Source organism: Stegastes partitus, unplaced genomic scaffold, assembly GCF_000690725.1.
Source record: "Stegastes partitus isolate 25-593 unplaced genomic scaffold, Stegastes_partitus-1.0.2 Scaffold29, whole genome shotgun sequence".
Classification (NCBI taxonomy): Eukaryota; Metazoa; Chordata; class Actinopteri; family Pomacentridae; genus Stegastes; species Stegastes partitus.
Window position 1 is genome coordinate 1113825 of NW_007577760.1, and position 25575 is coordinate 1139399.

Genomic DNA, 25575 nt, shown 5'->3' on the forward strand with positions numbered 1-25575 from the left:
ATTTCGTATTCATACCAATGTTTTTGAGCATAACTAATTTTGGAATTTTTACCAGTGCATGACTGAATGAGTAGAATTGGGACACGGCAAAGACCTATTTCTACTACTGCCCATTCAGTTGTGTATATACAGTAGGCTACCTCCTGAATTTGACAAATAAAGTGCTATAATTTGAGAATTTTTGAGTAACAAAACCCATCACAAATGCTATTATTTGCTTTAGCAGTGTAGAGGGATTTAGGGTGTGCTTCGTTGCTGCTGCCTTCACTGCCAAGCAAGGAGACAGAGTACCATGGCTGCTGTCGTCAAGAGTTTATGACGGCTGAACTTTTTCCTCTTGCCAATGCAACTTTCTGCGTGACTATAGCAACCACAGGAACTAGCCTACAGCAAAAGAAATTATACAGGAGCTTTACAGCTATCCGAGTTATCCGAACGATACATCTCATCACCAGATCAATGTAGAGAAACGACATGCAGCAGCATCAGCCTCCGAGTCAAACTGTCTGGTGTGAGACTGTAAACAATGTTTATGATGCTGGGGAGCAAAACTTGCAGAGAAAATTACCTTCAGGTGTCTAGTTTTGTGCGGCTCATTAGATGGGAACACTTTTGGAGTTGGCTTGACATTAGTTAACTGTTAAGTACGATTTTAAACCTTCAATTAATTGTGTTGTTTAAAGCCACTCTAAAAAGAAAACAGTAACAAAACAGCGCCAGAAGGCAAACTTTGGCCTCTTTTACATCTGGCGTTCGAGTCAAAGCAGAGCACAGCTTGGCAACTTCAGTACGAGAAGGAACTTCTGAGCCTCTAAACAAATAAGCTTTCTGTTCCACTGTCAGTCATTATGTTAATTCGCTAATGCAGATTAAAAAGTAATTGTTAACAATGTGTACTGTACACAGAATAATCTGCCTTGGCTGACTGCTGTGGAGCAGATAAGAATAGGCTGTAGAGATGTCCAGTGTAGGGCATTATATGCTTCATTACACACTTTTGTTCCTAGTGAGTTAATTTAAAAAGATTCTGTAGGAGCAGAACCAACTGTAACCTTATCTTCCCCTTTCATTTTCTCCCACTCCAAGTCTAATTTCACCTTGTGTACAGTAATGAGGTGTTAATTCAACCTATAGCTTTGTGTGGAACTCGGCTTTGTCTCGATCAGAGGCCAACCTCAAACTCTGCCTTGAATATTTACACAGGCTGTTATGTTTTCAATTTAAGATGACAATGGAAAGTTTACAGCCAAGTTTCAAGAATGTTTCTCTACCTGTGAAACTTAAAATGTTAAGAACAAAAGCTATACTTTACCTGAAAGGCAATCCGGTTAAAAATTTTGACACTAATTGTTAAAGATCCAGCCATGGAACAGAGAGCAGCATTTCAGGTGGCCAGCTTCATGTGTCTAGATAAAAATTACTGCACCACGCTGGAAAGGAGAACGAACAGTGAAGGAATTTACGAAGGGCAAAGTTTGCAGCCAGAAAGTTGAAAATAATACTTTAGAAGAGAGCTTTGCTGAATTTATGAGTACAAATGAATCCCTGTTATTATAATACAACACACGCTGAGGCTTCTTTCCCCACAGGAGTTGCCATTTATTCTCTGCTCATGAAGTAATAGTTGATTAACTGTGTTCAAATCCCAAAGGTTGCAGTTTTCTATATAGTGTTGTATTAGATGCTTATTTTTTTTCTTAGAATATGCAAACTCCTGAAAGATAAAAGAAATGTTTCATTGGGGATTGCACTAAGATACAGAAGCTAGCGAAGCCGGACGCGCCGTCAAGATTTACATTCATCATTTTATTGAATAAAATGACGTATCAAGGGGGAATAAACCCTCGCTAAATGACAGTTAGCAAGCTAACGGGACAATAAGTTCACACAATTTATTGAAGATACATTTGTGGCACGCTACAAAGCTTTTGTGGAGGAGTTTATACTCCAACAGAGGAGGACAAATAAAAATGGATGATGCAACATATTAGCTACAAAAGCTTACTCCATTTTCAGCTTCCCTGCTCTCCCTCAAAGGTCAGCACCGACAGGATGGTTTGCCGTTGGTCAATGGCACCAAATTTTTCAATCATGGTGTGAGCAGGTCTTAAAATATTTAACCAACAAATGTCACATTCTCGCCAATTACTCTTTAGATGAACTTATTAACTGTTTCCGCTCAGGATGAAGGCAACACTAAAACCAAGTGGTATATTTTTAAATATGTCAGACAACTGGAATTTGTTCACTTTGTAATTTATTCTGCACATGCAACATTACTGGCACCTTCCCATTCTGTGAAGTTTTGTGCTCGCGTTAACTTTAAGAATGCTAAAAACCTGGAAACAGACATTCAATAATGGCACCACATCTGTTTCTCACGTGTGCCACGAGAAAGGACACAACACAGCTGGAAAATGATATGAGAAATATTTCTTATTCAGGTGGGCAGCCGGTGAAATGGGTGATGAAATACATCTTACAGCAGGAGTAGAACAGAACGAAACAGATCATCCTTCCCTCAGGTGTTGACATTGTGTGGAGGAAGAAGAAGGAAAAGAAAAAAAAAAACACCTATAAAGCTTTTACACTGTGTACAATGAGTTCTTTAGGATACCATTAAGACACTATGTTTTATTTTTCTGTTATGTGCAAGGTACAAGTTCATGGCAGAAATTACAATATAAACACTGGATGTGCGCATCGTAGTTGAAATAATCAGGGTTTACAGACACTGTAGGGCATATCCACCTCCAGAATCAGGCTGCTCATCTCAATTTCGAGGCAGGGGGTAAAAGGTCAGTTGCCTTCCCGCACAATTTACAACATCTTCCTCTTCTCAAATTCCTGCAGAGATGGACAACAGAGGGGAAAGAAGATGAGAAACAACGTGAAATGAAGTGAGACAGACAGACGTGGATGATTTATTCATGCAGAATTCGCACAGTTCTGTTTTGATCCCATGTATCAGATCTGCTGTTGAGGGGGTGGGGACTGAGAGGAGGAGGAGGAAGGAGGGAGGTGGGGGACAGAGGCGGCTCGAGCTTTGGAGTGTCTGTTGTTTTTTTGGTTTTTTTTCCTGGAGAGTGCAAATCATGTAGCGCGTACGTGTCAGTAAGTTCCAGTTGTCAACACTAAAACAGCTCACTTCTTGTGATTGATAGGGGCTACACATCCACAAAAATCTGATTTATGCAGGTTATAGTCGCCGTGTTTATCAGCACAGTCCAACCATGTGACTCTGAATGAGAACGCATTATGTTAGCCATTAAAAAGGATGTTGCTATTTACATATTCAATTTGGAAAATATCACACAAATCGTAGGATGATAGAATACGTCGTTCCCAGAGAATTTTCCATTCCACAGGGGTAAAGTAACTTAATGCAAATGTCATTTATCAGGTCCACAGAACACACAAGTGCTCATGCACATGTCGGCCCATTCCTCTGTGGCATGGGGATACCTGAAGGTCTACTGCCACCTTGAGGAGGAAAAAGATTCATGTTTCAGAAATCTGTAATACCCGAGAAAGCAGCCGATTAAACCCTGACTTTTCAGGAAGGACAACATGAGTGAAGAGACATTTAAAAGGGGGAAGGGGAGTCGTGGCCTTGTTCACAAAATTTTTTTCTCTACGGATGAAGTTGGGTTCAAACAGAGTGAAATAGGGCTGAGAAGGAAGCTGTAGAGGTAATACAGGGATGACAAAAAAAAAAAAAGGATAGAAGGAGTGAGAAGAAACGAGGAGGAGGAGGATGGTGTCAAAAGCAGACGGGTGCTATGTTGGTCCACGGCAGCAGACACCAACTTAAGGGTATAACACAGGAATCATAGCAGGAAGGTAGGAGAGCAGAGCCGTTTGTGACGGAGAGGAAAAATATACAGAGGGCTTTTTTTTTTTTTTTTCTGTGAGATAGAGTCAGACACTTGACAAGCCGAGAGAAGGAGAGGGAGTAAAATGAGGAAAGTGGAGGTTGCCATTCGAAAGCAACAGGTGAAAATACCCCTGCATTGAAACTGAGGAGAGCAGGGGGAAAACATGACGGGAAAGAAAAGCCAGACATTTACAAGCTAGCAATGTTAATAGCTTTGGCACACCTGGGCGCTGATATATGAGGAGTGCAGCCATTGTAAATAAGGTCTGTGCTCCTCCTTTGACTTTTGAATTTATTACACAAACAAAATCTTGAGATTAGATGTGTCTGTCCGTCCAAACATCTATGCATGCAGGCTGTACTGTTGCTATTGAGCGGGATGGGATGATGCTGGCTGTGATTATGAGGTGCGGATATTTTGTAAACAAGGAAAAGGTCATAATTATTCCACCTTGCATACGAATTAAGTCCTCAGATAAAAAGAAGTTCACTGATATCTTGTCCTTGCACCAGTGGCACGGAAAATTTCTGTTTACTTTCGTCTTTCTGGGAGATACGGGACATCGAAACAACACTTTTTTTTTTGCCAAACTTTTAAAGTTTCTTTTATCTTTTGGCAATATTTGTAGAGAGATTTCAAAATTTTAGTTTTTATCTTTATTTTTTTGAAGATGCCAGAGCTTAGCTGGAATAAGATGTCACAACATAATTGAGCAAAACTGGAATCCAGCTACAAATACATCCGTTTCGTTGTTTTCTTATAATTTAAGCATTGTACGATAAAATACATCACAGAGTCCTGAGGATGAAGATTAGTTTAATTTTGGAGCATGAGGCTTTTAATAAATATACTTTTAGTTCAACTTTAACTGTTGCTTAATCACTCATGAATATTTCATGGTATAAATGAATCTCTAATGTAGAAAAGTTTTCAGGGGTTTTAACTTAGCAAAAACCTGCAACAAACGTATGTGAATAAGAAAAAATCATATTCAGTAAAGACAAAATTAAAAAAAAAAAAAAAAAGGTGGGTGAAGCAAAATATGCAGAAGAAATTGTTCAAATTTGAGCTCTGCTGTAATCCTTTTCCATCATGGACTTTTGTCAGGCATCACATTTGCAACATGAAGCAATAACAGTTTCATATTAGAGCCACAAGCTGTAACAACCAATCAAAAAGAGCCAAACTGCCAACCCTGGGGACAATTACAACATTGATAATGGAAAAGATGACACCAACAGTGCGGCACACGATTCAAAAAATGTACACATGAATAAAAGATTAGATCGGCAAAAACATTTCCATAATCTTAAACTTTAAACCTTTTAAAGTTATGAAGCCATTTCCAGTTCAGATATGAGCCATGAAGTGGTTGTTGTCTGATATTCCTCCTCTTATCCCTCATTTGAACTTTTCAAGTTGATAAAAAGCACTTACTTTGCATCTCCCTGTGGCAAAAAGTCCGTGGCTGAAATATTGTATTTCTGATAAACTCAGTGCTGACGGTTTGCAGGAATCCAGCTACTTCTTGTTCATGGTTTCATTTCTCTATGTCTAATGTGCATCACACAACGCTCGGTAAAGCAAAAAAAACGAGATCTGAGGCAAAAATACTATTTGGCCTGCCATATCGTATTTTCACCAAAACCTGTCAGATGGCTCGAAATGAAAATGTTGCAATTGCAAGATAAATGGTGGAGGCAGTACTAGCATGCTGTGTCTTGTTTGCACTACAGAGTTTCAATCATGACGAGTGAGGGAGGATGTTTTTCTGTAAGTTTTAAGGACAAAAACATCTTCAGCAGTGTTTCTTCCATTTGATGATATACCACTTAGAAGACAGAGCCCTGTTACTGCTAATTAGACGTCGGACTGGAAACGTGATCCTGCATAAGCATACTGCTGACAGAATGTACAGTCGAGAGAAGGAGGTCAATTTGTTCAGATGATGTTTTTACCAAACAAAAACACCATAGCTCTATGAATGATCCACATCTGATTAAACACGATGACGCACGTATCCACGTTTGCAGAAACATGCTTTTCATCATTTGGTTGAGGCTCACGTCAGCGGCAGCAGAAATAACCTCGACCAGACTGAGGTCGTCCTCTTTCCTGCCCACAACCAAAACATTAGATTTACCTTTTTTTTTTTTCCCCTCCTACATGTTATTAGTTTGATTATAGCGGTCAATGAGATTAACAGAGACATATGAACACAATGTGCGGCAAAATGAGCAACTACACAGCACGTTTTTCATCATTACAGACAATGATTATGAATTAAACTTTGGGGAAAAAGTCATGTAAATCTATATCTGCGTGCAGCAGTGCCAGCAGTGGTAATGAAAGTATAAGATGATGAATGGCTGTAATACATGCTTTCACTTTTTATACATCTTGTTAACAGTGCTTCCCCCGAGATAAACTGAAATAAAGAGGCAGTGGCGCCAACTCAGCCACTGTCAACACACGTTTATTAATTTCTGCCCTTCTCTCCTGCCTTTCTTTATGGCATATTAAAAGTTCAATCTTAAAAAACTTGCTGCTCCGAGAAAAAAAAAAAAATTCAACTCTTGTTCCCAGTAAACTGTCTCATATTTGTTACTGCTCTGTGATGAAAGATGGTGCTACAATTGACCAGTATCGCATCATATTTTGATCTGGAGCCAAAACAGAAGCATTATTACAGTGTCATTACAATATGATAGTATTACCTCCACACTAATTACACCATCTATCAGCTCTGATTAGCTTGCTTATTCATCAACTGAGAAGTAACCTTGGGATTTAAATTATTCATATAGTACATTTCAAGCTTAAGTAAATACAATGTCTTAAGTGTGTTTTTATTTAATGAATTTTAGGAGCTCTAAGTGGAAAAAAAGCTCACACAGAAACACATTTTTGGCTCTTTGTAATCGAGATTAAACACATTCTGTACAACACAGTCATAAATACAGACTGAGATCAGGGTTACGAAATGCAAGACCTCGAAAGATCTGATGAGACTAATGAATGACAAGCTAAAAAAAAAAAAAAGAAGCAGCAAGGGAAGCACTTCTGCTTGGAGCAAATGATGAATATGACACGCAAAGAAATGATTGCTTTTCACCGTGCCGACATGTAGATGATGAATGGGTATCTAAATATTTCGTATATTCTGATAAGACAGTGCAAAACGAAAAAGTGCTACAGAAACGTAACGTGATAGTCTGGCTTTGACGTACGTGATCCGGGTGCGAATTCAAATACCAAATTGTAAAGTTTACAGCTTACAGAGAAGTGCGGGTATTTTTGCTGAAATTGGACGATTCATCGTTTTATTTCATTAAGCCTTTACTAATAAATCTGGATGTGTGGTCTTGCTCTCTTGCACACCTAAACAGCACAGTTGTTATTATCAGCAGTGAAAGAGATTTGTATTTTTGAATTAGTGGCACCAGAAAACAAAAATACTCTTTTACGATACCTGCATTCAGCCTAATCTTAAAAATGTATAAGAATCAAGTATAAATAGTAGAAGTGCACATTAGGCAGAATGACCCTTTTATAAGGGTTACATGATGTAATTTATATAATTTAATTATTACTAATGACTCATTAACATGCAAGCACCATTTTTATACTGAATGAGGAGATTGCAGCAGAGCTTTTTTTTAAAACTACTTTATATACCAGTCAGTGGTTTCATCTTACATCCTACTGTATATGGTTATTATATATTTATGTAAATTGTTCATCTGCAAAGAAATAGAGTAGAAGTACAAAACATGATGGTAAAAAAAAATACTGATAACTGCAAGTACTTTTAAAAAAAAAGCACTATTTCAATAAATATGCTTTGTTAGAGTCCAAGATTGTTCATGGTTACTCATGCTGAAGTCGTCGAGTATCTGCTCAGGACAAAGCACTCACCTTGAACATAGTGCTGCCCAGCTGAGCAGGGGACATGCTGACTACAACTCCAGCTGACTGGAGGGCTGCAATCTTTTCTTTGGCTCCACCCTTTCCACCAGCAATGATGGCGCCTGCATGGCCCATCCTCCGGCCAGGAGGAGCAGTTAGTCCTGCGATGAAGGACACCACGGGCTTCGCATTAGCACCCTGGACAATGGGAAAGGACAGAAAAAAAAAAAACCAAAAGAAAACATGAGCATAAAATGCAGTGAAGATGGACGGGAAAAATCGAGTAAGCGCCAGGAGTAGTGTGAACAACAAAGTAGGAAGGAAGGCAGGAAAACAAGGAGGGGAGGGGGATGTACAAAAATAGGGAGAATTAGTTTTCTGCACCTGCATTTTATCTGTTCATTAGAATTTAAACACTGCATGTCCTCACATTACAGAGTCCCATGGCAACAGGCTTGTCTAACCAGCCATCTCTGTCTCAGCCTGCATTATTAAAACAAAGGGTCAATCAAGTCATTTAATTGCATGGGCTGGTGTATGACCAGATAGGGGCTCAGGCTCCTGCCATTTCATATCATCTCATTTCTGAAATGGTAATTAGTCATGCAGGCACTGATTAGCTCAGCGCCTGTCTATGCTGCTTGCTCATTGATGGATGTTACATTCAACAATTAAGATCATTTCCAAGGTGAAGAGAGCTAATATTTCATCTTCAGCAATAACATCATAACCAGCAAGAGCGACAGTCTGTGTGTATGTATGCATGTGTGTATGTGCGCACGTACAGGAGCTAATATTTCATACTTAGGAATAACAACATAATTGCAGAGGACGGCTTTGTGCGTACGCACACACAGTTAGTGTTGGGCTTTCAATGCAGGCTGTGGCTCATCTGGCAGACTGCTTCCAGAGAGTGAATGTGGCATGTTTAACAGCCAAAGCAATACAGTGAGGTCCTTCAAAGACACCCACTTCTACGACCATTTCAGTTCCAAATTTCAAACCTGACACTGGCAGGAACAAGATGGCAGCCACAAATATAAACTGGAAGTGACTTTTGATAATTAAGACTAGCAGGACGTATATCTGCCAGGGAAACGTTGAGGACCTTGGCTCAAAACGCAGCACTAATGAGACATTAATACTTGCACAGTTCACAGGGAAATAACGAAAGAGAGCAAATATCACTTTAAAGTGTTCTAAATATGTTACAAGCGTCTGTTCTATGCGTTAAAAAATGCAAGCGTAAACTAAATTAGCAGAAGCGTCCCACTCGGCATTCATAAGTCAGATCACGTCCTGAATAAACAAACCACCCTCATGTGAATCAAGTCTTAAATCTACCTCAAACGAAAAGGGTTTAATTACTCTATTAATCCCTGCCTCCCTGGGCTCCAAGTAACAATTCATACAAGGAAAGGAGTCATACTACTATTCGCATTACCCATCTTTTGTCTTCCACTGTTAGCGGTGGAGATTTATTACCTTAATTATGAGACCAATAAGGTAGTTCCCCCTTCTGTGTGCCAACATGACTGGAGGAGAGCTTGTTCTTTAAACACAAATAGCCTGATCCAAAGTGAGGAATTGTATTCGTAGGCTTAAAAAGTCTAATTGAGACAATTAACATCCTTATAAACATGATAAGGGGCGGCACGAGTAATTGACGCGTATGTGTGTGTGTGTGTTAACGCACAACAACACTTTTCTAACCTCAGACTTCCTCCAGACCTGCCTTAATTTTCAGTGTTGTTTCCTCGGAATTACAAGGGGTTTAGTTAAGGTCAGTGGAGACAGGCTGGGCTAAAAGTCAAGAGGCTGAAATGGAAACACACAAAAAGAAAATCATTAAATCTCTGCGGCAGCTTAGGTGCCAAATATGCCAACCTAGTTGATATGCATGAGCCAAATATAGTTATACTTTTTAAAACTTATTTCTGACTTCACAAAGCCTTTGAGACTCTGACAGAGTTTGATACAGGTGACATTTTAAAACCATATCATGTTGGCAACAGCAAGCATCCCCACTGATGAAGACTGAACGTTGAAACATGCTCTGCATCATAAAATCTGACAGCAGAACCTAGTGGAAGTATGAGGTTGTTTTCTTGAATTTTACAGAATTAAGTTGCCGTAGATAAACAGCGGGAAGTAACTGGACTGTAACAACTGACGAAAACTGAAATCAATACTTCCTAATCCTTTTGGTATAATGTGTCTTTCTCAATTACAGGTTCAATATATTTAATGTTGCATGGCACAAATCAATCACGACACCCGACCTTTAATTTCACTGAGCATTCGATGCGTTTTGTGTCAAGTGTGCCATCATTTGTCAAGTAAATGCGAAATACAGCATCTTAAAGAATATTTTCTCAACTAATCTCTTGTATTTTGAACAACGTGTCCCTAGTTACATTTAGAACGTAGAGTGTTGCTTGTTTCACATACAACATTTTAGTCTTCGCTGGAGTGGCTGTGTTCTTTTCACTGATTTGAAGTGCAGGGCTCAGCTGGAAAAAGGTGAGGTCAAATATAGTGATTTGCAAAGTCCTGCAATGACTCATGTTTACACAAAGTTATAATGCACAGGTGAAACACTTTGAGAGGTGCTGAATGAACTGTATGACCATTTGGAGGATAATGTCTGTGCTGCTGTTGAACTGTACTGCGTTATGCAGAGAGCTTTTCTGTTTTTAATTAACACAACTGTGGTGGACAAATGAACCAGTGTGTATATGAGGTGCGTCAGAAAAGTTCCCGGACTGGTGTCACAAAAGATATATTTCAAACTCTATCTACGTGTTTTCCCCTTCAGACGATCAACCAGCACGTCTACAAAGAGACCCTGCAGCGTTTGCTTCGTTCAGTGCACAAGAAAAGGCGAGAGCTGTGGCAGGACAAGTCGTGGCTGCTTCACCATGACAACGCACCTGCTCACAATGCTCTGAGCATCCAACAGGTCCTGGCTGAGAAGATCATTGCCGTGCAGCCTCCCTACTCACCCCACCTGGCTCCATGGGATTTTTTCCCTCTTCCCCAAGCTCAAGGGGGTCATCAAGGCGACCCGTTTTGAGGACATGGACAACATCAAGATGGCTGTGACGACGGAGCTGCAGAGGATCAGGAAGAATCCTTCCAGGAGTGCATGGTGGCGTGGCAGAGAAGGCCGGGAAAGTGTGTTAGACTCCAGGGGGATTACTTTGAAGGGGAGAACTGGTAGTTTGTAGTTTGGATTTGAAATATATCTTTTCTGACACCGATCCTTGAACTTTTCTGACACACCTCAGACAGCAATACCAGTTCAATAACATCACAAATATCAATATTTCAAACAAAATCTGTTACTTTGCTCAATTTTATCCTCAACAGTGAGCAGCGAGTGGCAGATCTGTTTCCAGGAGATGTGGAAGCTGTAGCAAGTGGCTGCATTTTACAAAGATTAAAGGAAAAAAAAGATGCTGATTGCTGCGATGATCTCACGCATGTTGCCATTTTCAAGAACATTTTTCTGTCATTATTCTTCATAGCTGGGTTCTGATTGGTCAGTTATTCCTCCAAGAGATAATAATAGCTGTAAATAGGCACTAAACCAGGCCCACTGATAAATCATGTATCCAATCAGAGAAGTGAGATCTGAGGTTCCTAACCAGCTAGGTGGTGGGCTGCCTGCTCATGCTGCCACTGTTGATCAAATTTAATCAAACCACATCTATGCAGTGCTGATGAAGCAAATTAGCAGACTTTTAAAGCTGGTGTCTGCATTTCTGGAGGAACATTGTTGATATTTAGCCAGTTAGCGTATTCAGATTTACAGTCCCTCTCACTCCCTTCCCCCTGTCCTGTGCACAAGCACGAAGGTGTACAGGACACAGTGTTGCACGGATCGAGTCGAGTCGCTTTGATTGTTTCCCATTTACAGAGCCAAAGCTGTGAATGGACACTAGATTTTTTTAGAATGGACAGCAAGCAGATTGGGAGGTAGATATTCACTGCCTTTGACAAAAAGCATATTGAATTAGAATTGCCTACTGTGTCACTAATGTGTTAAATACTTAATACATAATAAAAGTCTAAGTGGCTTGAATTGGAATGTATTCAAATCAAGAAAAGATAAGTTTGACTCAAAGTAAAAACAACAGGGCTGCCCTGCAAGTTAATGAGTCGTATCATCTGTCAAGGACCCCTCAGTCATTTGCGAGGTTCTTTTTAAATAACAGGACGAAAAAGACAAAAGCTTACAAAAATGCACAGGGACAACATTTCAGTGAGGAATACTAAATGAGCAGAACTCTAAACATATTGTCATTTCGCAGCATGGCTACCTGGCTTGAGGGCAAAACAAATAAATAAATCCAGATGTCACTATGTGCTGGTGGTTTACAGATGAGAGAGGCTGACACCAAGGTGAAGCGGTTGGTAAACCACACTAACCACAGAAGTAGAGAGTGTGACAACATCTTGGACACATCCCTAACAAAGTTAAAGACAAACTCTGAATGCAATAAATAAATCACCATTCAACAATATCTAACAAGGAAAATCACTTGAAACAAGTGAGGTCATGTCAGTTATTTGATCAGGAGCAAATCAGTGAATTTATTAGAAATTGTTTCATTTTCTTAAAATAACTGATTTTCTTGTTTTGATGTTGAAAGTGTTTTTTTTGTTGTTTTTTTTCTTTGATAAATCTATGTGGTAGACCAACAAATGTCTCCAATTTAGACAGGCTGCAATTCAAACCTGGCATCACAAGCAGTTGTCTTGATTTTTAAATACCCAAAAATATGTTAATATGGCTCTGTTGCATTTGACTATGTTAATGTGGTCTAAATCATCAGTGAAGCCAATGCCAACTGATTTTCTGATCGCCAGATTCAAATCCAATTTGACTGACAAAATTCTGAGTCATGTGCAGCTCTATGAAGCAGTGTCCCCAGACATCTTTGTGCTGCTCTTTACTGTTAAAAACAAGGTCTAAGAACACCATTTTATGTACGATGTTCTACACAATTGACTTTCAACAGGAGATCTGCAGCTTACTCCCACGCTCTGCTAGGCTTTTTCATGCATGTGTTTCATTTGAACTGTCCCTCGCTGTCAACACTCTGGATGATTGGGTGGGGGGTGTTTGTACTTTATTTGTTGAGTGAGAGAACTTATTCTCCTGAGACGCCCGCAGGAGATTTGCATGCATTAGAGCAGCCGAGGGCAAATCAAATCCATTTCTCAGCTCGAGAGCACCGTAAGCACACACACATACACAGAAACAAATATACACACTGGAAAAATTAACGTCCTAAAAGTAATCCGCAAGAAGCAAAACACCAAGTTCGGTCCTTCTGAAGTTAAAAATGTCAACGACAAGTTCTCAGCCACTTGGCTACAGAAGCCAATCATCACGCTCCTGCTCTTTATCACATTGTGGGCATCACAAAAGGTTCACTGTTCATCAACACTGCCGATTTCTAGAACACGTCCTGTGAATCATACCTTCATCCCATCTGTCGCTCTTTATCTTGATCACACAAATCACACGAACACAGAAAAGTAAGACAGAAAGCCTGAGGCTGCAATCGAAAAGAAAAGGACACGTTCATATCTTCACCTTGTACTGGGCGCATGATGGTTTTTAGTGTTCGCTGGAGCTGACAGATTTGAGAGGTCATAACTGAAAGCTAATTCAGAAAGGATACTTTTTTAATATGAACAGATATATCTGCTGAGGTAAAGTGCTTTAGGAGGGGATATTATATGTGGAGTGAGTAAAAGAAAATAATGGGTGTCCGGTGTTTTATTTCCTTACAGAGTTGTGCTCTTTCAGGTACTCTGCTGCATTCTCCTCCGCATTCCCCCCGATTTCTCCAATCAGGATGATGCCCTCCGTCTTGGGATCCTGCAGGAACACCTCCAGACAGTCTATGAAGTTCGTGCCGTTAAATGGATCCCCACCAATACCTTGCAGGAGACAAAGCAAACACGTGTTGTATATTCAAGACTCTCAAAGGATAATTCCTGTATTGAGGATCCCATAGCTGTTCAGCGTGAGAGTCAAATGGGAAGCAATCTTCTTGCCTATATGATCTGACAATTAGCCCTGAGACACACTGCCTGAATTGTGTAACATGAATGCATTAGGTGTGACTGACTTCAGAGTTTTTTGCACTTACTATGCGTCAGCTTTTGCTCCCCTTTACAGATAAACTTCATATCTCTTTCACTGAGCAGCATCGTGATAAATAGAAATCAGCAACATGCATCCAGTGGCTTCAGACCCACTTACAGTTTGCTGAAAGTATGGCAAGCTTGTTAGCAAACAGTCACATTTACATATCTGGAATCGTGTTTCTAGTCATCTGCCAAACCAACGTCTAGCAATTTCTCTCCTTCTAAGCCTGTTTTTGGTCTTCACTAACTCCTTACAAAAATGTTTGGCTATTTAGCTGCTAAAAGCAATGCCACAATCATTAGCTAGTCACCAACATTGTTGGTCTGCCATTTGGTGCTGAGTGGGTAGCTCACAGTGGGTTTATCAAAGCTATTTCATTGTGTCACAGCTGCCTGCTGTATGTGGAAACAACTCAATGAGAGCAGTGACAGCAAACTAAAACAATGAGCTGGGTGACACTGAAAAGCTCCACAGAGCCAAGGGAAACTACAGAGCACATTTTTTGCATTATTATTTCTTGGCATTTTTGCCTCTACTAAGCCTCGTTCAGACATAGGATAAGTAACACTGCTAGATTTGTCAGCCTGGTAAAGTCAGGGCATTCTGTCATTAAGACGTGGGTCACTTCTACATTAAAGTTCTTTATGGCCTCATTTCAACATAGCCACCACAGTCATGAAAGAGCACATGATATTTTATCAAACATGCATGACTGGACAGTACGTAAACTGATTTATCATGATTAATTAAAAATGCAATAAATAAACAAAAGATTAAACTAATAGCAAGTTATTAAGCTAATACCATTATCTTAGTATATCTATGATGTCTTACATACTGACAATCTGTTGCTACTATGTAACATGTAATTTCACTTTATAAACTGACTCTGTATCAGAGTTTAACTGTCTGATGTGAAGAAATGTACAGCTGTTAGATCCTGAACAATTATATCTATATGTCTGAGATGATTTTTAATTATGAGCAACAACGGCACTGCTTATGTACAGTTCTCTTGTGTTGGAAACACTCGTGGATCCTGGTGTTGTATGATGCTGCAGGTACTAAATAAACTCATTGGAAAGATTCCTACAAACAGCTGTTGTCAACGAGTCTCATTAATCTGAAAGGAGACTCTGCCTTTATCGCATTAAAGTTGCATTTTTAATGGTAACTTGAATTAGCAATGGATGTCAGGTGTAAGAGAATGAGAAAGGTGTTCTGTGAATTTTGGTACACAAACTGTGTCTTTAGCACCATCTGCAATGTTTCTGGAACAGTATTGATGCTAAAATAAGGAAAAAGCATTCCCAAAATCGCTTTCCACAATGTATGTTGCTATCGTGCCTGTTCGTTATTGAGCCAGCGTTGAAAGGAATCTAGAAATGTTATTGGTCCAACATTGTAAGTTTGCTGCTGCAACTTTTACAGAAAAGTGACCAGAGTGCTCATTCAGACATAAAGCTGACACGTTTAGATGCTGTCAGATTAATACAAAAAAAGAGTGGATGTCAAAAAAGGCTTAAGATATTGACAATGGGTAGAGACAGGAAATGTAAGGAAAGAGAGCAAGGAACTGACAGAGCAAAGGTCCGGTCGGCTGTGAATCGACCCGGGGACTCACTGCTGAGGGCCTTTGTGCCAAAGCGGTGCCCACCCCAACCACTCGGTCACCCCGGCGGACTCATTCTAAATTTTTGTCAGGAATGAAGTTAAACTGGACTGAGGTTTATAGGAACACCATTTTTCAATTTTACTTCAATTGTCCCGGACCACCTCTATCTCTGCATGGTAGTTTAATGATGCCTTTCTTTTCATATCCAAGGAACATGAGCTTTAGCAAACCACGAGGGTGCAATAATAATTTTCAAGAATAATTTCCACCAGGATCTATAAAAGCATGGGCAAACCTCCACAAGACAAATGTTCACAGACAAAATGTCATCTAAATTTATATTCATACCATTAAAAAACCTGGCAACACCAAGAAAAAAAAATGCATGAATAATAATCAAACAGAAGCACATTAGCAGCAACAAAGATGACAGTGATATTAAATATTGTATTAACTGTAATTTGCTGTAGCCCCTAGGTCATACTCAAACTTAAGAAGTCGCTAGCAGACCCACCAATAAACCCCCTTAATGAACTCTACAATATTTAATGCTGTTGCTGCACTGGCTTTATGAAGTCTGGCTATAAGATACTCCATAATTAAAATGCCTAAATAATAATGAAGCCAAGTTGTTTTTCATTTAATGCTGGTGTCCAAGCAGGTCTTTAATATAGATTTTCTAGTGGCAGATAAGTTGGCTAAAAGAATTTGTTTTAATACTGATTTGTTTTAATACTGATGTGTTGCCAAGATTAAACAGAGTTGGCCATCATGGTGTCACTACACAGCGTCTAGATGTTCTGACAACATTTAAACAGATTCAGCTGATATTCACAGTGGCATCCAGAAACCAGACACGGTCGTCATTTTACTGAGAATGACAATAGGGATCGATGAACCAATATGCCAAGTTAATAAAGTGAAGCAACAGCAAGAAAGGTGGTTCCCAATAATGTCTCAGCTTCAGGTTGTGCTGTAAAGCTGCATGTGTTGCTAATCCACAGTAGAAATCTATAAATTACAAATATGTGGCTGTAAGAAGGTGCAGGAAGGAAAAAGTGGGGTAATGGACAGATGGGTAGATAATGGAAAAGTTCCACATGTGTACTGCCGAAATGGGCTCTATTCTTCAATCTATGTGAATATGATGGTTTAAACAAGCTGCATCAGAAAAAAACAAACAGAGGGACAACAGAAAAACATTTATTAGGCACTTTACTGTCATTTATTCCTGTTTAAAACATAATTCAGATAATCTGGTTTGTGCTTCAGAATTTATTTATTTTTTGGTCATGGATCAAAGATTAAAAACAAGCAACCAAAAAAAAAAAAAACACGCTCACCATCCTTTATATTTTTTGGGGAAAAGACGTTTGAAAATAGGAAGGCAAGGTTCTACTTCCATCTGAGCCACTCAATAGGTCTATTCAACTTCAATAGGGCTCTTCAAAGACGGCAGCAACTTTAATGTTCGGATCTGAGAGGAATATTCTAAGCACTGATCAGAAAGTTGGCAAGTGCCTTTTTAATACAAAATGTCTGCGCTATTTGCATTTGATGAGTTTTAGCGCAAGGTGAACTTGGTAGATCACCTTCCTATTCCCAGTAAGTCCGGTAAGATGCTTTTTTTTCCCCCCTCCATCTCTAGAGTAATTATTAAAGATGAAAGTCTAACATCCCATCACTCACATCTGAGGTCTTGCCAACATTTACCGCAAGCCTCAAATTAAATATAGGTATGTGATGTTGAGTGCTTGGTCATAAGTGACCATCTTGTACTCAAATCAAATGTATAAAATTCCGCATCTACATCCAGCAGTGCATGAAGCCATACACTTCATCAGGATCTCTAAGGCCAAGGTAGACGTTTTTTGTTTTTTTTTACTACTGCCTGGATATAAAAAAAAATAAAAATAGTGTGTGACTTTATGCAAAGTTTAACTTTAAAATGCCACATGTCAGTGGTTGCTTACCAACACAGAGTGACTGTCCCAGGCCTACTTGTGTAGTTTGGTGCACAGCTTCGTATGTCAGGGTACCCGATCTAGAAACGATGCCTGAAAGAAAGATGTTACAAACCATTTAAGATGCTGTATTTTCAAAAAATTAAAATAAAAACCCATCAAAACATTTATGTCAAAGGTGACAAAATGCAGCTGTTACTTTCCGTCGGATTTTGACTGAATCGTTTCATCATGATAGTGAAAAACAAAATAGATCCTTATCATAACAGAGCTCTGTAACAGCTGTTCTGTCTGTGCTTTGGTGATGATGGCAGTCGATTTACTATAAAACAGACTTCCTGTGAAGGTTCACTGGCCAGCAGCGGCACATGCTGCTTATCAATCTGTCAACAGCAGAAGCTCCATTTATAATTTAAGTACAGTGCTGTAAAAAAGTTGGATTTATGAAGAAAAGGTATTAGTAGGATTTTTTTTTCCTATTCCATCACACGTCAACCAGTGAAAGACTGCTGTAGGAGAAATCTGAGTGAGTCGGTGAATAGACACATACAGACAACATTCTTAACTACTTCAGCATTTTAAAGCTGCCCGTATTCTTATAAACTAAATGTGTAATCATCCTATTCGACACTTTAAATCTGTGATTTCACAAATTTCATAGATACATTCGATAGTCTCACCAATTCTTCCTTTCTTGTGAATGTGGCCTGGCATGATGCCAATCTTGCATTCTCCAGGCTGGAAAGAGATAAGTTGTAGTTTTTAATAGAAAATAAAGTACATTTAAGCTACATACATGCACAAAATGGTGTTTATTACACTCTACAATCACTATAAATGTTTCATGACTTGTCCAACTTCAAACAGTCTCCTGTATAACTTCTTTCTTATCTGAATTAAACATTTCTCTGTTTTTATTATTTGTATCATCAACACCTTCTACTGCACAAATGCCCACAAGTAAGGATCATTTCTGATTTTTTTTTTCTATCTCAATATGTAAATGTTGCTATACCTTACAATCCAGAAAACCTGTTATTGTACCTCACTAACAAACATTATGAATGCTGCTAAAACACACAGAAATAAAAGAAAATGTAAGCAAACCATGTACCTTTAAGGTTTTATTGTTACTATGCAGAATATTAATGTGTCAAATCTCATTTGCTTGTGGACTCATGAGAAGGAATTTCAAGCCTCTCAGCCATGACCAAAAAGAAAAAAAATAAAATAATAATACCAGATGCGTCATTGTGTGTGTGTATGTGTGTGTGTGTGTGTGTGTGTGTGTGCGCGCTTACATTGATGACTCCTGGGCAGTTGGGGCCTATGAGGCGGGTGGTGTTCTGGCGCAGGAGCTTATGTTTGACTCGCACCATGTCCTGCTGGGGGATGCCCTCAGTGATGCACACCACCAGGGGTATCTCTGCGTCAATGGCCTCTATGATGGCTGCTGCCGCGAATGGAGGAGGTACATAAATCACAGTGGCATCTGCCCCTGTGCCCTGCTTTGCCTGCGGCGAGGAATGAAAAGGTATTGGTGGTGCATTAAAAACGAAAATTCTAAAGTTATGAAATAGTGCCACCTAATGTTTCTTTACAAAAAAAAAATAAAAAAATTTCTAAAGCTTCACCGTCCTTCACAGGATGTTCGCTGCAACTCTGATGGGATTCTAGTTATTGTTTTTCCAACTATACAACAGATTTTAACCACATACCTCCTTGACCGAGTTGAAGACTGGCAGACCAAGGTGCGTCTTACCACCCTTGCCAGGGGAAACACCTCCAACTAACTGGGAGCCATAGTCAAGAGACTGCTGACTGTGAAACGTTCCCTACAATGGAGGAGAAAAAAAAAAAGAGTGTGCATGGGTGTGTAATGAAGCAGGGTACAGCCACTTTAAAAGCGTCAACACTGAGATATCATTGTAGACAGAGAGGAAGGAGAAAATATGCTGCTCTGGAGTATTAATCACCTGCGCTGCTGAGTAAAAGCATGGATACAGAAGTGAGGCTTGGATTCTAGCAGCGGGATGAAGCTACCGGTAAATATATTCAACGCGAAGGAATCGAAATGTTCTTGACAAATAAATAATGGTGAGAGCTTAGTTTAATCTCCTTGCTGAACATTTGAAAAACAAATCAAAACCCGCTTTGGATATTCTCCAGCTCCCACTGTAAAATATCGCCTAAGAAAGTGAGTTTACAAAAAATATTTCACATACTGTCGCTTCCACGTAGGCAACAGACAACGTGCCACGGCCGCCTCGACACAGTCTGGAGCATTTTATTCACTTCACTTGCTTTAAACCAGCTTCTAGAAGCACATCCGTTTTTACATAATTTTACATGTTTTAAATTTTGTTTCAGGTGTTTGGTTAAACATTGCTTCGTCTTAAAAGACAAAAACATGTACATATTATAATGGCCTAATATTTTATCTGCAAGCACAAACACAACATGTTGCTGTTTTTTTATTATCATTTCTGACACACATTTAGTGGGTGTATGCAATAATTTCACTTTTTTCTTTATACACTACTGAACAAAGACTCTTCTTCACCGACCTAACACACCATAACACATCAGCGCCGGACTTTTATGCTGATGTTTTGGTTCATATGTTGTTTTAAAGAAATGTGACCAAAGTAAGTTTACAGTCACCTCTGGCATAGTTTGGCAGCTCTGTTTCTATTTATCTGATATTAACACAGACTCTGATACAGCTGCAATAAGCTTACACTGGCCTGACCGATGCGTCAGTGTCGTCTATATCAGGACTCACTGTGGATTGTACAGTTAATTCTCTTAATCCCACAACCTCTTCTGTGAGTAAATGAGAGCAAAGTTATGCTGTAGAGTCAAACTTTGTTTAAACCCCAACACCAAATACACCAGCCATGGTAAGAGATGTCTACAAAAAGATACATTTCTACAATGTTTGAAACATAATTTGAAAGAAGGACGGAGTCACACAAAACACTGACCCCACACTGAGCTTTAAGTTTTGTTAATGACCTCAAAATACAAGTTCAACAAATGGTTGTAGACTTAATATTTTACAGTGTAAACAACATATTGCCTCAGGGATGAAACAAGCTGATATATAATATATATGTACATAAAGTGTGACAGACCTTTCATCAAATGGGAGTAGAAAAAACATTTGTTTTTCCAGCCTTAAAGCTACTGAAGGGAAAAAGGGTGCAACTGTGCATAAGGAGGTTAACACTTGTAGGCGAATCCAAGGATGTTTGTTATCTTAGTCAACTATTATGTCTTTGCTGTTCCTACAAGTATCAGCATCATTTGAAAAGAAAATAAATAAGATAAAGCAGTAATAACACTAAGGGAAGGAGAATTTATTTTGCAAGATAAAATCTTGGATCTCAGTTGTACTCTCCCAGAAGATGAGTGCAGCAGGTCGGTCCGAACGGATCTTCTGCTGAACAAATTGTATCAGTCAGTCGTCGGTTAATATCGCTGAAGAGGATGGAACTATGTATATTAAGCAGGAAGGATTGTAACTACAAGTGCAAATAAATGACTTTAATGTAAAAATTATAACTAGCCTATTAAGAGGAATTAGAAGCTATGAATCAGCATTTTTTCCCCCTCATTTGTAATATACTCCTTCACCCTGCTAACTTTGCTGTTTTTGCCAGTCATTATTATCGCAAATGTTGGGACAATAATTTTGAAAAATGGCTTGCTTATCAAGCCAGGAAGACACGACAATGTGCACTCAATAGCACTTGCTTCATTTCTCATCCTTTTCTAATTACCCGGAGTGTTCACTGGAACTATATTTAACAACCTTTTATTATGTTGAAGAGAAAATGGAAGATAAAAAATGGAATGTGCATAGGGACAGAGGGGGATATAAATCTGTAAAGTCCACATTTCTGGCTTGTTGAACACACTTGCCAAGATTTTTATCCTCCTTGTCTGGACATGGTTCAAAGACAATCACCTGATCTTTTTTTGGTGCTGGAAAAATAACTCAGTGGATCAACAATGTGCCATACAGAGTTGTTATTATTGACTGAGACAACGACCAAGTGCATTAACTGGGAAATAAATGAAGACAAAGTGAATGTAATTTTCACTTCAAAATACCTGCTATAAAAAAAAAATGATTTACAAGTGTTTGAAACTGAAATTACTCTGGCAACACTTTCCCTACATCAACAGCAAAAGATTACAGCAGTATTAAGTGTCTCAAGGACAAATTTCAGCATTTACACATATCATGAATAATAGCAACATATTTCAAAAAGAATTAGGGCTCCAGTCTGGTCATTTTTATACTTTGCCTGAAACACTTTATACAAAGATATAAATTTAATTCTTGAAATCTCTCAATAATTTTTTTTTTGGTTGTGCAATTATGTTTCTCAGTATTGTAATTCTTCTAATGCTTCGACTGCCTTCATTGAAAGAAGGGACAAAAAAAATAAATCTGTTGCAGTTGTGAGGGAGTCCTGTAGAAATAATACAGGGTAATAACTTGCTCTTCCTGAGGAAACTAAAGAGTTTTTCCTTATCTTAACTGAGGTTCTACAGAAGCAAATTAGTCATTTTAGGGTGTATGAATACGGTTACCTCTATTTACTTAACTTGAACATGTCCGGCTCAAGTACACAGTTAGAAACCAATAGGGAGATTGTAACTATTAATGGAAATAATTAACTTTTAGAATCTCTCCTCTCTGGTAATCTTAGTCATACAGAAAGCATTGACACACACAAAAAGAGGAATTGTGCGTGAAGAAAGGAAAGACTGAGATTTCACAAGGTTACAGTAATGCAGACAGTTGTGAAGAAATCATAAAAACAAGTTTTGAGTACAAACCTGCTTCCCTGTGAAACCTTGGCAGATGACCTTGGTGTTCTTGGTGATGTAGAGGTGCTGCCTTGACGCTGTATAACAGTGCCTGACTCCACTCTGCTGCACTGAATGCAGAGAGAGAGAAAAGAGGCAACATAGAAAGTGTTCAGGTGTTCACATATAGCTCAATATAAAGCATCAAAACATGATACAAGAATAGAAAACATTTTTTTTAGCATTAAGTAAGGCATTTAAATAAACAATGATTGGCTGTTGTTCAAAAAAGGAACAAAATGTAGCTTCTCTCCTTATTTATTTATTTATTTTTAGAAGTTTTTTTTTTTTATAGTGAATAGATAAAAGTTGAAATAAGATTACTCTATTCATTATGGTTTAAAGAACCTGTCCTCTCAACTGTGGTGTTTTGGCAACAATCTCTTTGCTTCTGCAACTATCTTTTACTGTTGCTGAGCAACAATTTTAGTTTTTCTTCAGACTTTACAGTCAACCTTTACCTCACGGATTCCTAAAATATATATGAATATGTTTGACTAATTATGGTTGCTTGTGCTATAAAGCTGTTACTATGTCAACTATTGAAGGGAATGTGACATAAAGAACATAACACGTCCAATTATACTGAAGTGATGTAATATAATTTCAAAAAAGTATATTATCAGCGTGTTCAGCAGCTCACACATTCATTGTGTGGTTCAAGTTTAGTGTCACAGCTCTTATCAGCGCTGTTTCCAGCAGCTACAGACAGCTGTTGTCAAATACCAGGCTTAGACATAGTGTGCAGCAGACATATTCATATCACGATGCAACTGAGGAGACTATCAAGTTTATGTTTACTGTGAGACTGACATGATACAGACCGTAGAAGTTACATAATCTTGCCTTACAGGTCAAACTGGCAACATGCTGCACCATTCACAACAGGACTATGGGACAGACTTAGTTACTGGTTAAACAAATGGCTTTAATTACTATTGTGAAGGAAAAATGACTTTCCTCTCAGGAGTTAGGTCTCTGAAGGTGAAACTGAACTTGTACTCTACTATTCCTAAGGCACTCTCTATGCCTCTCAAAGCCAGATTGCACCAAGGCACCAGACTATATTTTGTTTGCCTCTCATCCATAAACCTCGAGATGGGTCCCACCAAAGGACGATATAAGACCGAAGGTGTGACAGAAATCCTCACAACTGCTGCTCTGTTAACGTCACTTCTCCTGTATTCAGTAAACTGAGTTCCACATCCTCCGTCAACCTCTACAAGAATTCCACAACAACTATTAGAATAACTTCATAAATGGAATGACTTTAATGTTGAACCAATTTGGTTTTGAACCAGGAAAAAATACATCAACCAAACTATCATAATGTATTAATCGCTTTAGCTAATTGTTTAAAAAAAAATCTAAATAAAAAAAGGGTGGGGGGGTGGTATCATTCATTCAGATGCTGCTGTCTGAACAGGTGACACTGTGATCTCCATAAATCAAAACAAAACTCTCTGTTTATCTTTAGGATAAAAAAATAAATTCATTAATAAAAATAAAAAAATAAAAAAATTCAGAGGACTTAAACATGTTGTCATTTAGCATTTTGTCAGTCAGGACAGAAGTGTATAAGTAGGCTAAGACAGACCAGGAGCAAACACAATACTGGACATTACCCTGGATGGCTGAACTTTGATCTGCATTCAGTGTCTCACTCCAAAAACAACTTATCACACCGTGCAAAGTTCAGCTGCCCCCTAAGCTGAATGTCTTAACAAACTGACAGTTACTGAATTAATGCTATTTATAGTTAGAACCAAACTATACTCTTGCAAAGACATCCTCCCAAGCAAACCTAAATGTCAAACTTTATAATGCATGGAGCTGTGATCACGCAGCCTAAAAACAATGTGCCAGAACAGCTAATTTAGCTGCTTTCAATCACCGCTTTGTGAAAACTAAACATAGGCTACTATGACAAACTAGTTTCCCCAGAGCGAACGGACGCGCTACATTTTAGCCGAGAGGGCATGCAAGGTCGAAGATGAAAACTTGCCCTCTCAGCTATCTGGTAGGGGGTTAAAGTTAGATTTCACTTGCACGTTAGCTTAAAGCTAGGTACTTAGCTTACTGGCTAAGTGCAAGTAAGCTCTACCAGCGTACAGCAAAGGTTGTCAAGCTAATATGGCTAACTAGCATGTAAGCTAACTGACAGCCAACCCAGGGGGAGGTTGGTTGTCAGTGCAAGATCTGAAAAGCTCAACAACTGTACGGCATAGAGCCACTGAGTATTCTTGGGTTACAGAAGCTAAACTGTCAAACATTTTAAGTAATCAATACTGTAATCTGCTAAAATACTTACAAAGCAGCCTGGCAAACAACCTGCTGTGAGACATCTTCGGTCATTCACCAATGACACTGGAGGCTGAGGACCTCACTCCCGGAATTTAGTTGGCTGCATATATCCCTGCTGAATCTGGAATACATTTAATTAGCGTAAAACATTTTCTTGTTTCAAACTGAATTCCAAGTATTACATATTTATTCATAATTTACCACTCGTGTCTTTTTTGTAAGGTGTGAATAAGGTAGACATTAGAAAGACACAGATGTGAAAAAAAATCCAGGCAGTAAGACGCTTAAATTCACATTGAACTTTGGGTAATGAAGTTCTTTACAGCGTAAAGAAAAGGAACCTGTGTCGGCACTAGAGGGCGCATCGCTCACATGGATAATTTCAGTAAATATGGCCTTGACTAGGCTTAGCAAAAAATAAAAACGAGGATTAATTGGAATTATTTTCTCGGGTTTGGAAAGAATAATTTGAAAATGATTTTTTTTTTAGGTTCCATTCAGACATTTCAATAAAATATATTTAGTTGTCAATGTCTGTTCTAAGAAATTCTTCAAAAAATTATCACTCTTGAGTTCTTAGTTTGTTTCATGTGTTTCGCTGGTTTTCTATCCCGGCTCATCGCCTGCATTCACGTGCTATTTCTCCCTGTTGTTGGAGGGTAGATAGTGTTTCCTTTTATTTGCTCCAGGCATCCTGCTTGTTGATAGCAAAGATACTTTTTTTTATTGTTACATAATCAGAAGGCTATGGCCATATGGCAAATGAAGACGAACTTCATAAATACAGGAATTTTATGTCTCTAAGTGTAAATTAAAACAATGGTGTAACTTTACAAAAATAACCTGAAGCCA

General features: G+C 38.8%; 1 protein-coding gene across 1 annotated transcript; it reads right to left on the reverse strand.

Annotated features, from left to right (window-relative positions):
- Nucleotides 1-1787: 1787 nt before the first annotated feature.
- On the reverse strand, nt 1788-24804 carry suclg1 (succinate-CoA ligase GDP/ADP-forming subunit alph). The gene is made up of 9 exons (XM_008298557.1): nt 24731-24804; nt 22390-22490; nt 19254-19370; nt 18837-19049; nt 18216-18273; nt 17545-17628; nt 13594-13745; nt 7797-7985; nt 1788-2847 (listed from the first exon to the last, which is right to left on the reverse strand). The coding sequence occupies exons 1-9, from the start codon at nt 24762-24764 to the stop codon at nt 2821-2823; spliced, it is 975 nt and encodes a 324-aa protein (XP_008296779.1). The 5' UTR covers nt 24765-24804; the 3' UTR covers nt 1788-2820.
- Nucleotides 24805-25575: the final 771 nt, after the last annotated feature.